The 14,101-nt window shown below is 43.5% G+C and overlaps 1 protein-coding gene across 5 annotated transcripts in view; it reads right to left on the bottom strand.

The window, feature by feature from the left end:
• The window catches only part of RERG (RAS like estrogen regulated growth inhibitor), a 183,240-nt gene that overhangs the window by 24,056 nt on the left and 145,083 nt on the right, over window positions 1-14,101 (bottom strand). For all 5 annotated transcript variants that reach the window (XM_014609369.3, XM_006263108.4, XM_014609363.3 and 2 more), the window contains exon 3: window positions 10,437-10,493. In XM_014609369.3, the coding sequence (XP_014464855.1) occupies window positions 10,437-10,493 (57 nt within the window). The remainder of the gene's footprint in view (window positions 1-10,436; window positions 10,494-14,101) is intronic.

Consider the following 14,101-nt stretch of genomic DNA (forward strand, 5'->3'; position numbering starts at 1 on the left):
TGTGGATAAGCTCAAAAGGGTACAGAGAAGGACCATTCATATAATTAGGGGCCTGAAGGATAAGCCCTGTGAGGAGAGACTTCGGGAACTGGGTTTGTTTAGTTTGAGTAAGAGAAGACTGAGAGGTGACTTGATAGCCGCCTACAAGTATGTCAGGGTGAACACCAAGATCTAGGGGAGCAACTCTTCAGAAAGGCACCCCTTGGGAGGATGAGGACCAATGGGCACAAGCTAATTGAGGATACATTTAGGATAGACATAAGGAAAAACTTCTTTTCCATAAGGGTATTTAGAATCTGGAACACACTGCCAGCAGAGGTGGTACAGTCACCATCCCTGGAGGTGTTCAAGAGGAGGCTGGACAAGCACCTCGTTGAGCTCATTTGAGCCCAATAACCTTCTGCCCACAGCAGGGGACCAGACTTAATGATCTTATAGGTCCCTTCCAGTCCTTCTATTCTATGATTTTAACTCCGTCACCATCTACACATGCATTTAAGAATAGTAATTTACCCTGCCGTTGGATAGTACCTGTGTTTGACAGGACTATCTTACGCCGGAATAGATTAATCTACTGTGCTGTAATTGTGGCGCACATGTAGATGGTGACACTTTACTGCACAGTAAATTAGGCTACTGTGCATGTGTGGATACGCCCACTGATCCTGAAGAAATGAGGGGTCAGACTGAGGCTGCTCCAGCATAAAGCTCTGTTTTAGCAAAACCTTAAATACGCACTTTCCTTATAGCACATACTGAAGTGTCTTATTTATTTGGAGTCAAAGTAGAGTGATCTTCTCTTTGTTGCTATATGGGAGCCAGTCAAAATCCCATTGTTTACAATTTCTTAGTATCCTTAGAGTGACATCAGATTCTTCTGGGCCTTGCACTGTTACATGGTACACTTAGTAGTGTTCATGTGGTACATGTAACAGCACTTACAATGCTAACGTTGCACAATTATAGTAGTAAAACGTGCCATCCTGGCATAGTAAAGTTAGGCCTTTTCCAACAAGGAGTATCTCTAGACAGTATTACATCATGTGGGACTGCTTCATGGAGGTAATACAATCAAGAGATTCTGGTGTGCTGGTAGGGGTAGGAGCCAGACAAACAGTTGTTGGGCTCCACTTGACCCCCAACTGCACCAGAGCCAATGGTGCTGTTGGAGGCTGGGAGCTACAAACAGCTGTTTGCAGCTGCAGAGGGGCTGGTTCAAAATGTGGGGGTTGGGAGCCAGTTCAAATATTCTGCAATGTGTGGGGGTTGGGATTGGCTCCATTGTGGTGCTGGGGTCCTTCCCAGCTCCCACAGCACACCAGAGCTCTGAACTGGCTTCAGAGTGGGGGCTGATAAACAACTATTTGTCTGGCTCCCAGTCTCATTACTACAGTCTTAAACTGGCTCCAGTGCGATCCCAGGACTGAGACCAAAAATCACCTGATTTTTGGTCTCATCCCTAGAATCCCACTCTACCTGGTTCCAGTGGAGTACTAGGATGATAGTAAGCATTCACATGCAACTGCACAGAAAACCTTCTAAGTTGTATAAATGCTTAGTGTGATCTAAATGCAATACATGCTAAATGTAACATGTAGGAATACTAAGATTCCACCCAAAAGAGCAGCAGAGTGAGGCTAAGCTTACTGATACAGGGCGGGAGGCAGACGCTGACATCTGATAACAGTTTTCAGTCCCCGTGCTAGAACGTGCTGCATTAAGGATTCATCTCACACACTTCCTGGCAGAGCCAATAAACCTGCATGGAGTTCTGTGCTATAAAGGTTATGCTGTCCAATACCTGAGCTCTATGCTGTACATCACTCTACAGTGTGACATGTCTGCACCACCACCAGATTGCACTAAGGAGCACCTCAACAAAGCATGGCAGTCCAGGAGATAGAGCTTCTTTTTAGCTTTCTTGTCATACCTTTCTCTCAGACACTGTTCTGTTGGTTATGCATTAGGTAGAAATTCTTTCAACCAGGATTCAGCAGGATTGATACCTTAAAATAAGTCATCAGCTAAGGAAAAGAACTTTGGGAGCAGCATGAGGAAACCAGTTGACCTTTAGAAAGAGCAAACAGAATATTACTCTTTGTTTGTTTTAATATAAGATCCAAGTTAAAGTGCAACCTTTGGCGAAACACTTGAAATTTCGAGGAACCTTTCAGATCTGGATTTTTAAAAATATTAATCCATTAAAGCCTGGCAACCTTTCTGGGATGAGGGATTTTATAGGTGAGAAAATGAAGCAGAGGGTTTTTGCAATTAGCCCAGAGCTGCCCAGCAAGTCTGTGGCAGAATTCAGAGAAGAATCCTGGAATCCTCAAATTTGGCTTGCATGGCAAAACTAGATTTTCTAAAAGCAGATAACAGACCTGTGGGTATCCACTGCCCCATCCATCATGGTGTTAGTACAGGCACGTGTATTAAAGTGCTGCTGCACAGATATGATATGGTGCACCAAGTTTAACCATTCCTGGTTAACTGAAACACACAATACAACCATGTACAGTCATGGTGCTTCAAGTCCATAGTCATTGGGTTCTGCCTCCTTGCACCTGAAGATCTATTTTGGTAAAGTGGTGGATATTTCCATTTCACTTATGGTTAACTGACTTCAGGATTGTTTCAGTCAAACTATTTCTTTCATGCTTTTGCAGTAGAGTTTATAGGTTAAGGGGCAGGAGCCATAAGTCCTGGGCTGGCAATGATGAACTAAGGGTAATTCACACATGGGGATCATTGTAAAGCATGAAGTAAAATCCTGACCCTGTTAAAGTCAATGGGGATGTGAGTTCTTCTAGTCAGGCTACCAGTATGAATTGGTGTTATAGGGTCATGATTTGGCCTATAAGGTGACATTTATCCCCATGCATAGAGCCAAAACAGTTTATGCCCTTGCGGAAACTGAATAGGATTTAAGGCCTCTGTGAAAGTGCAAGTTTCATCCACCATGAAAGGACCATTGTAAAGCATGAAGTAAAATCCTGACCCTGTTAAAGTCAATGGGGATGTGAGTTCTTCTAGTCAGGCTACCAGTATGAATTGGTGTTATAGGGTCATGATTTGGCCTATAAGGTGACATTTATCCCCATGCATAGAGCCAAAACAGTTTATGCCCTTGCGGAAACTGAATAGGATTTAAGGCCTCTGTGAAAGTGCAAGTTTCATCCACTATGAAAGGTTCCATTCCTGAAAAGTTTCTGGCTGCTGGAACTGGCCTTTTTGGTCACGGTGTACTTGTTTTTCTGCTGTCATGGCAACAAACAACAGCAGTGCAGCCCCAAAAGATCCATCTTCCTTATGTACAGCTGCAAACACTTCTGCTGCCTATTGTAAGCCATTGCACACACAGCCAGGCCAGGGAGATGGCAAGCAAAAGTTCATGCTGCCATTGCCTAGCAACAGACAAGCAACAGCTAATGTGGCACACAGGACTTCTCAGGTTTGTTTTATCATGGGGTTTTTTATGTGTAAATAAAGAAAAAATAAAATGTAGAGCAAGTATTTCTAGTCCTACGCTAACACCCACAACAGAAAAGTGCTATTTGATAATTAATGGTTGTGAAGCACTTTTAGACTGTTGGTTAAAATGTATCATGGATGTGCCAAGCATCTAAACACTTTTTTAAAACACCAAAACATATTTGCTTGGTACTGCAAATTGGCAGTTTGTAACAGAAAGAGCTGCATGAATGTAAGCCCCTACTTACATCCACTTTGCTGCAGAAAAACAAGCAGAAGGGCTGAATCCACACAACCCAACTTTTTGGAAAATACTGGACCTGGCTCTGGAAATTTAGTTTCACTCTTTCCAGAATAAGCTGTACCAGGTGCTAGCAAACTTTGGCCCATGGAGCCATTTCAACTGAGGATGTGAGGCTATGGCAGTGGTGTGCTTCAGCAGTACTTACTTTCCTTTGCTGCCATGGGAAAAAAAGGAAGTGGCAGGCACCTTCCCTGCGTTGGCGCAGGGAATAATGGCAGTGGTGTCAGGGTCCTAGTACCTGTCTCCCCTGATCCAAACGTGGCAACTCAAGCCTGCAGCTTAAAAAGGATGCTGACCATCGTACTATACCACCAGGAAAGGAATCCTTATCTGCACATCAAAGAGTAACTCACAAAGACACTCTCATGGACCCAGAGGAACACTTCCACCTTCAGCTTCCTCTGTGCAAAATTAAGTTTCTATTCTACCTATGGGGACTTCTTACCATCTTTAATTTTCCCTGAGCCTGAGGAAGGGCACATGCGCCCAAGACTTGCAGAAAAAGATAATTTTTTTTGTGATTTCTTAGTTGGTCTAATAAACACCATCATCTCTGAACCAAGCATTTTAGAATTTTGCATTTCTTTTTGTCTCAGACCAACACAGCTACCAAATACATCCCCGACCACTGTACTATACATCTAAACAGCCAATGCTGTGATTTCATCTAAACAGAGACTGGAATGATTCATCCATCATTCAGTGACAGATAACCAATTAGCCTAGATACCTGGTACTTTAAAAAGATACCTAACAACTCAAAAAAAAAAGGGGGGCTAGAGTGATGTGCTAGTTAAGTAATAACAACTAAGATATAGAGGCTCTCTGTGGAATATCTGCTACTGAGGTTGTCATTCCTAAAGTGAGAATGGAACAGTAAAAGCCATAGTTTTATGTATCATGTTAAAGTTGGTGCTGTTGTATAAGAAATGCATAGAGCTGATATCCTGGCATCAATCCCAGTGCTGCATGACCCTGGATTTTATGCAAGGTCTGCGCACTAAGGGCTTAAAGGATTTGACCGTTAGGCCCCTGACGACAGGTAATGTTGATCAATGGAAACTGTTGCTCCATGTGACTTGGTTTTTGCTTATAGGGCAAGCTATCTAGAGGGGAAAAAAGCATCCTGGAAGCTTGCTTTGCCAGCACTTACCAGCAAGGGGAACTGGACAGCTGCTGGCAGGGGCTGTCATTTCCCTCTCCACCCCACTTCCTCAAACCCCTTTAGTTGTGATGCTGAAGAGAAGTGAGGTCTGAGCTGAACATTTCTGCTCCTCTTGCGTGAAAGAGCTGCTCCCCTGCCCTTTGCCATGCAAAGGACAGGGGGTGGGAGGGTAGGAGTGGTGGGGTTTGTACTCTCCCAGAACAACTTATGAGCTGCTTTTATATTTATGTTTTTTCTCTCTCCCCATTGTGTGTGTGTGTGCGTGTGTGTTTCCCTTTCTCCCCAACACATTCCTATTGTGTGAAAGTAAAGTATGTCATGTTGAATGTTTACAATCTAGCTCTCACAGGGAAGAGGTGCTAAAATGATCCTTAAAAAAGCAGCTTTGAAAGTTAATTGAAAAAGGGGGGTGGAGTGGTGACTTATGACATCTCCTGGGGAGGTATTATGGGGCAGGAGAGTTCAGCAGGAGTCAGAGTCTCCTTGCAGGAAAGAGTGGGGAGGGGGAAGCAGTCCATCTGGGATGTTAGGGGACCTGACCATTCACTATCACCCTACGTGTAACATGCCACACATTCAAAATAAAGCACGATACAATTAAGCATGAAAGGTATTCTATGTTTAACAAGTTACATCCTTGTGGCTTGATCACCATTTTTGTGACTTATTATCAGGTGATGAATTGCTTGAACGTGAGGCATATTACGCATATAATTGCTCCATTGACATATTAGTCACACTTTAAATATATTGTTTGCCAGGGTCTCAGTGAAACCATTGATATTACAGAAGAACAAGTCATTTTACAGGCAACCCCTGCTTAGCGTTCTTAATTGGTTCCTGAAAAAAACAAGCATTAAGTGAAATGAGCGTTAAGTGAAGCCAGAAGTTTTTGACGACCCAAGATGGTGACTGTAAGTGTTTTTAATGACCCAAGATGGCAACTGTAAGCATTATAATGAAACTCACTGAGCGCCAAGTGGAATCAGGTATCAAGTTAAAATGAGCGTTATAGCAAAACAGCGCTAAGTGAAACAGCATTAAGCAGGGGTTGCCTGTACGCTGCTGTTCAGTCTAAACAGGACTAATGTACTTCCAGTGCCTTGGAAAGCATGTGCATTGGTATAAATGGAAACTGTCCGTGGATTCCAGGAGGGGGGAGATCAGTGGAAGCCTAAGAATCTGATGGAAGAAATAAACCTTAAAAATGACTTTTCTGTTACTTGCAGCTCCAGTGGTTCTAGCAAAATCTGTTGTTGCTTAGTAGCTGAAGAGTTTCCATCTATTTTATTTCTTAATTTTCAAAGTCACTTGACAAACTTTCTTGTTCTTAATGCAAAGTACATATGCCACCTTGAGGTATGGCACCTTGATATATTTATATTTTTCAAGTGAAATAGATTAATATAATTGTGTAGAAGAACAAAGAAAACTTCTTTACATACAATGTTACAGAAAACTCACTGTTAAGAAAGAAGAAAGAGGCTTATGAAGACAATGGAAGCTTGGAGTGGGCCCCAAGGAGGACTATTCCATGACGGCCTGCATTTGCAGGGAACAGATAAGAAACGCTAAAGTGGTAACCGAACTTAGATTAGCAACGGGAATCAAGGACAACAAAAAGTCCTTCTTTAGGTACACAGGGAACAGAAGGAAAGCAAATAGGAGTGTGGGGCCATTGCTCAACAACTCAGGAGAGCTGGTTACCGGCACCCAGGAGAAAGCTGAACTCCTGAATGACTGAGGATGAGCACCCTTTGGTGATGGTAGCAAGATTAGGAAGAAATCAAAAGATCACAAGAAAAAAGGTGATCTTGTGCCCACTTGCTTCCTGTGTAAGCTAATGCAAAGCACGTTGATGTTTTTGAGGGTAGCCTCTAATATTGTTTAACTCAATATTTGGGCTCTAACATTTAGAAACATTAGGTTAGGCTTTCAGTGGTGCTAAGATCATAGGAAAGTAGGGCTGGAAAGGACTTCATAAGGTCATCTAGTCCAGACCCACTCTGAAGGTGGAATCAGCCCTAACTAAACCCTTCCAACAATACCTGCCCCAAGACAGATAGATCCCTGGGGAACCCCACTTAATACCTCTTCCCATCTAGACATTGAGCCATTCATGAATATCCTTGAGATCTAAAGACACGCTTATTTAGTGTACTTGAAAAATCAGGCCCTAGACCTCAAATTCTCCAAAGTGACTGGTAACTTGGAGTAACTCATTTTTGCACCCGATTCTCAAGAGTGCCAAACACTTGCAGAATTGAAACTGAAGTACAGGGGTATGCATCATCTCTACTGAAGAGCAGGGATGCTTCAAATTCATCCCCTAAATCAGACACACACAATGAGAGGCTACTTTTTAAAACTGCGGATTGAATGACTTTCATAATACTACATTGGAAGTGAGTAGATAGTCCAAAAGGTACTGCATTTATTCACATATCACACACAACTTTTCCCTTTAAATTAGCCTGCACAAATTGGGGTGTCTTAAAGGAGGAAACTGATTTCCAAACGATTTGTTTAAAAGTGTTTTTGGCGTACTGATAGGTGACTTCATATCATGACTTCACACAGGTCTACCACTATTTCTAGTTGCATGTTGACATTATATGCCCACACTTGCTCAGTCAGCTTTTACCATAGGTGAACACCTGTGATCATGAGTGGAACAAAGTGGTTTTATGCATTTGTTACTTATTAGATTAAATGACTTATTTTCAAGGAAAAATTTTCTTTTGCCTTCCTATACCAAGGTGTATATCATATTTGGTAATATATAGTAGGTAAAGATGTGCTTCATTAAAGACTTTTGCTAGCTGTCATAGGGGACTCCTACTCCTCTAGTAAGAAGGAAGAAAGCAGGGCAGAACAGAGCCAGCGAAGCAAGTGCCACTTGCAGGGAATCTAACTGCAAGAGATAGCAGATACAAACAGCACAATTAAATGGATCTAGCAGGATCCAGCCTGCAGACTACATAGCTGCTGATTCAGGAGTTAGCAGCACCTGGGTCCTGTCACCAGTGTTTGGCCAGAAGAGTGTGGAGACCCTTTGAAGAGGAAGGAGCTCAGCTGGGAGCCTCAAAAAGCTAAGGAGTTTCATAGATTCATAGATTCATAGATGTTAGGGTCGGAAGGGACCTCAATAGATCATCAAGTCCGACCCCCTGCATAAGCAGGAAAGAGTGCTGGGTCTAGATGACCCCAGCTAGATACTCGTCTAACCTCCTCTTGAAGACCCCCAGGGTAGGGGAGAGCACCACCTCCCTTGGGAGCCCGTTCCAGACCTTGGCCACTCGAACTGTGAAGAAGTTCTTCCTTATGTCCAGTCTAAATCTGCTCTCTACTAGCTTGTGGCCATTGTTTCTTGTAACCCCCAGGGGCGCCTTGGTGAATAAATCCTCACCAATTCCCTTCTGTGCCCCCGTGATGACTTCTGTGCCCCCGTGATGAGTTTATGTTAGATTATTGATTTCTTTTTAGGTGTTGGCTGACCAGAGTCCTGAGAGCGGCTGTAAGGGGTAGTTGGAGGCCCTGGAGGGAGGGGGAAGGTGTCTTGTGTAGGCACTGAATGCTTGGAGCCCTGCAAGGAGCAAAAACTGGGGGACCAGCTCTGCAAGAGCCAACGAACCATGGTTTGAATAAGCAGAGATAAAGACAAGACTTAAAGGGCCGGTAAATTAATTTAGAGCAATGCCTGTGAGGCATGGGTGTGGCTGTGGGAGTGACTGAAAGCCACAATAAGAGCCCTGAAGGTATGGTTAGAGCCAGAAGTCCACATATAGGGCCAATAGGGATGGGGCCCAGTGCAAGAGAGGCGGGGTCAATGCCCACTTGAAAGGAAGGGGAACTAGGGACAGAGAAACCCTAAGGATTGTGCTGAAGGAGAAGATGCAGAAGGAGCTACTTTGGCCTCCAGTGGCAACTACCCAAGGTAATCATATTGGCCACCTATACATGTGCCAGACATCTGCTCCAACATGTGCTAATTAGTTCATGTTGGAGCACCCTGAGTTAATCAAGTCTACTGAAGCATGCTAATTAATGCACTCCAGCAGCCCCATGTCACATCTATTCAGTATCCCTGCACTTCAAGATGGCAGCAGGGGTACTTAAACTAAACCTTGTCAAACAAGCTTTAAGTTCAAGCGCCCCCGCTGCCATTTTGAAGTGCAGGATGTTGAATACATGTGACGCTGCGGGCACTTTAATTACAGCAGGTCTCAGAGCTGCTCTAATTAAAGGGGCCCCCTTTCACCCTGGAGCACGTGATTCTGTGGCTGAATCTCCAAATCTGAACTGAATCAGGAGACCCTTTAATCTCTCCAAATTGAATCGGAACCCTCTGAATCGATTTGAAGAGATCCAGAGATTCGGACATAAACACAGCTTTAAACGTTTTTTCTATATACCTCTAGGTACCAGGTGGCTTGTGAATGCTGAGATGCTGGGGCAGATGCAGCATCCCACAGAAAGACAGGGGGCTTCCCAGTGCGCTTGGCAGCAGACCTGAAAGTGGACCACAAACACTTCCAGTCCACTTATGGCCCCCCACTCCGCGCGCTTGGTGACTGGTGCCTCCTGGATCTGGGGGGGCTTGGCAACTGGTACCTCCTGGGTCTGGGGGGGGGGGGAGCACCCAGGGTCCCCCCATGGCTGATTGCCAAGCTGGAGGAACATGGTGGGGAGGGGCACGTGCTCCCCGGCGGACCTGGAAGTGGACCAGAAGTACTTCCAGCCCACTTCTGGGTTCGCCACTGAGCACGTGGGAGGCCTCCCTGCGCTCCTGTAGGACACTCCATCCAACCCACCATCACAGTGTTCACAAACTGTGCCTGGCACCTCGAGGTATGTAGAAAAAATATTTAAAGCTTTGTCTATGTCTGAATCAGCATCAAATCTTCAGTTTCGGATTTGGCCAAATTGAATCGGGGATAGTGATCTAAATCAACTAATCGAATCACTGTCCCAGATTTGGGACAAATTTGAATCAAATACGAACCATTTCACACACTCCTAATAGGCAGTTAGGGAGGTTGGAAGGGGCAGCAGGTAGAGCTGACTACCAGGGGGCATCAGGCACTGGGTTCAGACCTCCAAGTCTATTACACTAGTCCTCTTAACTTCCAAAAATGCTGAAATGCTGGTCAGTTATTCCCAAGTAGAAAAGTAACACTCACTAAACATGTTCCTGAACAATTTCTTAGGAGAAAATACGTCCCCGTCAATGGCAAGCTCCCCTTCAACTTCAGTAAGGGCAGAATTTTTCACCACATATTTATCTAGCTTTTGTTTGAATGCATTTCTATTCCTTGATTCTGCCATCTTAGCTTGCAGTTCATTCTAGCTATAAATATGTCAGAGAAACCTTTTAACATCAAATACAAAGGAAGACTGAGTTTTTGTACCTTTACTAAGTGACTTGCCTTTACTTCAATAATGCCAGCATTTGTGGCATTTGATTTTAAGCCTTTAGAATAAAATGTAACCTACCTAGAGTAGGGTCATACTCCCAGATGAACCGCTTGGTCAGGAAGCGTACAACAAGAGCTGGGGAAACAAAAACATTCAGATTAAATTCTTAAAACTACCAACTTGTTCTTTTTACAGGGATGGGACATTTTTGCTGTTAGATTCACAAAGCAATTTATTCATTAACTTACCCGTGAGTGCATACAAACATAAAAAGCTATCCTTTACTAGGTCAGGCCCTAAGGTCCATCTGTCTCAGTACCCTGTTCCTCTGAATGGCAGAGTGATGGCTGAGAGAGAGGGTAAACAGGGCATGTCCAGAACTCTGTGTCCACACATGCAAACACGCACATGCTCCTCTCCCCCTGCAACTTCCAGCATTCAGAGGTTTAGGAAGTTTTGATTCAGAGGCTGCACCTGTATCTGCCATGTTCAATACCTACTGATGGATCTTCCCTTCATGAATACCCTTTTGACCTGGTTTAAACTATCAGTCTCCACAACATCTTGTGGCATTGAATTCCACGAGTTAATCTGCCTTTACTCAAAGGCCCAAATCCAGGCTTGTGCACCATTTAAGCCCTACTTAAAGACCTCAAAAAAGACTTAAAAATATATACTGTATTTACTTGACTATGAGGTTTTTTTTTCTCCCCTGTTCAACACAGAGAAAAAACCTCTCATCTTATATTTGAGTATGGGCCAGACAAGCAGCTGCTGCAGATCCAGAAGGGGCCAGGGTGGCTCATGTGGCATGAGCCACCCTGCATGGGAAAGGGGCACATGATGTGGAGGGAGCACAGGGAAACGGTGTGGGGTGCAGGGGGTAACCCAGTGAAGGGGTTTCAGTGGAGAGGGAGCACAGGGAATGTGTATGCAGTGCTGGGGAAAGCACGGGGAAGGGGTGACAGGGGACCATGGATGGAGGGACATGCAGAGCAAGGGGAGTGTGGGGAAAGGGTGCAGGGGAAGAGGAGTGACAGGACCACAGGGAATGGGCATGGGGAAAGGGGGAGCATGGGGAAAGGGATGCACGGAGCAGGGGGAAGGGGTGTGTGGAGTGGGAGGGGAATTGCTGCAGCTCCAGCCCTGACCCTGAATGGGGCTCAAGGCTGAAGTCAAAGCTGCTGCTACTGCCTGGCCCAGCTGGGTGCTCCATGCCCCCAGCAGAGACAGAGCAAGAGCAGCTGCAAAAGTAAGGGGGATGGGGGCCAGCATAAAAGCAGAACAAGTAGTAGGCGGGGGAAGGCACAGGGGGGAAATGAGCATAAGGGAGGCAGGCATGGGGGACAAGGGGTAGGAGGCAGGCTGCCTGTCTTCCCCAGCCACTGCTTTCCCTGTAGCAAGGAAGGGATGTATTTATGACAATCCTCCAATAACTAGATTCTAGACACGGAAAATTAAAACAATTGTATAATTTTCCATGTCTACAATCTAATAATTTGAAGGTCATCTTAAATTTGAGTAAATATGGTATATAGGTCGTAATTGCTCATATGTATCCCATTTTTTCAGACTGCGGTGTAAATGCTCTAGACAAGGTTGAGATGGCACTCCATAATGTTGTTCCTTCTTTTCCCAATAGCTTATAACTTTTTCAGACATAGACAGTAATGAATAAGTTACCTACTGAATATCTGCAGCATTTGGACCAAAGGATGTGGACTTTCAAAACTTATTAGTTATTTTTTATGCCAATTTAAAATTGTTTCAAGGTATGTGTGCACCACACCCCTGCCATTGCCAGGGTCACATTCCTCCCCCCGCACCTCCCAACATGCTCACTCTTCCCACTTGCAGATGCCAAACCTAGAATGCAGCAGGGAGGTTGCTCTGAGGCTTTCCTCTGTATCTGCTTTTGAGATGTTTTCCTCTAGATGTTCTGGAGTGCCCCATCCTCTAAAAGATGAAGCCCTAAAGCCCCTTTAAATTTCAAGTTAGGCACTCAAAAACCAAAAATCCGAGCCACTCAAAAGAATTAAGTAGTTCTTTTTGAAAATCTTAACCTGGATGTTTTATTCATTAATCTGATGAATAGTCTGCTGCTTCCTCTGAAACCGAGCAATTCTCAATAGTCTTCCCCTGCAATAATTTACCCTCTTTATCTTGTCTACATTTCATCCAGAGTAACCAGTTATAACACTTTAAAGCTAATGGTTGACCAATTTAATTAATGAAATTGCAGATCTACAAGTGAACCCTGGAATGAATATATTGCATTAGAATATACTGCATTAGCATTAGATGTGTCATGTTAATTTTCATTCAAGAGCAAAGTCTTGATGCTTATGTACCATATGCTTTTCCCTAATCCTGTCTAATTGTATAAATATAAGAAGATTTGAGTTGGGTGTAGATTAAGCTCAGGCAAATAAAATGTTAAAGAAAGGATGTTTTTTGCACATGTAGCTCTATACATAGAAGTCTAAAATATTGAATACCACATACCAACTGAAACGCTCTCTCCATAACAAACTACACACTTCCAGAGCTGGGATAATTATGCTGTTGCTTTAGCCATGAAAACACAGGTCACCACTATTTTAGCTGTAAAAAGAGCTCTGCTGACTCTTAACTAAGATGATCACATTATAGTGTTTCCAAGTTGCAGTAAGTCATATGGCAGCACAGCATTACATTTTATAATCCTATTCCAAAAGATATCAATAAGGAATAAACATTTTAACCTCTATGCACAAGAGTAGGTTTGGCCTCAAAACTATGCACAACAAAAACAGTGAATAGCTTTATTTTTAAACAATCTATTATTTTTTCCAATATAGACGGACCCTGAGCTTTGAAGACACATTTGGAGCGGGAGTAACAAGACTTTTCTAAGAAAAAAAATGAGAGCATTAGACAAAATCCAAATTCAAACAAGTTAAGTTGGAATGACCTACATATTTTAATTATTTTATCTTTTTATCTTCATAGAAATATTCTTTGTCTTCCAAAGTTCATGTTACAGTTTTCAGGCCAGATTAATTTTCCAAGCCAAAGTTTTTATGGTTTAATGAAAGAAGTTAGCTGCAAGTGAGAGACCATATTTAAATATGTAGGGGAAACGTTTTAAATTAAGATTAACATCTCAAAAGTACCTTTTGAGACTTTTAACTACTTCATTTCTTAGGCCTGATCAAAGGAAAGTAGGGCCAAAACAGGAGGTCATCTAGTTCATTCCCCCGCTGCAGGCAGGATCATCCCTGACTAAACCATCCCAGCCAAGTGCACCTGTACATATGCTCCGACGCATTCTGATTAGAACGTGTAGGAGCAGGCTTGATTAATCCCCAATTAACCGAGTCTGCTGGAGCATTGTAATCAGAATGCTCCAGTGTGATACAGTGTCTTGTGTATTCAGCTTCCCTGAATTTCAAAATGGTGGCAGGGGCACTTTAACTAAAGCTCATCAAACAAGCTTTAGTTAAAGTTTCCCCACCACTATATTGAAATGTGGGATGCTGAATACATGAAACACTGCGGGCATTTTAATTACAGTGGCTCCTGAGAGCTGCTCTAATTAAAAAGCTCCCCACCCCCAACACCCCAGAGTACACGGAAAAATGCCCCAAGTGTCTGTCCATCCTGCTCTCAAAAATTTCCAGGGATGGAGAGTCCACAGCTTCTCTAGGTAGCCTGTTCCAACACTTGACCATAGTTGGAAAGTTTCTCCTAATCTCCAATCT

This window comes from Alligator mississippiensis, chromosome 4 (genome assembly GCF_030867095.1).
Source record: "Alligator mississippiensis isolate rAllMis1 chromosome 4, rAllMis1, whole genome shotgun sequence".
NCBI classification, from domain to species: Eukaryota; Metazoa; Chordata; order Crocodylia; family Alligatoridae; genus Alligator; species Alligator mississippiensis.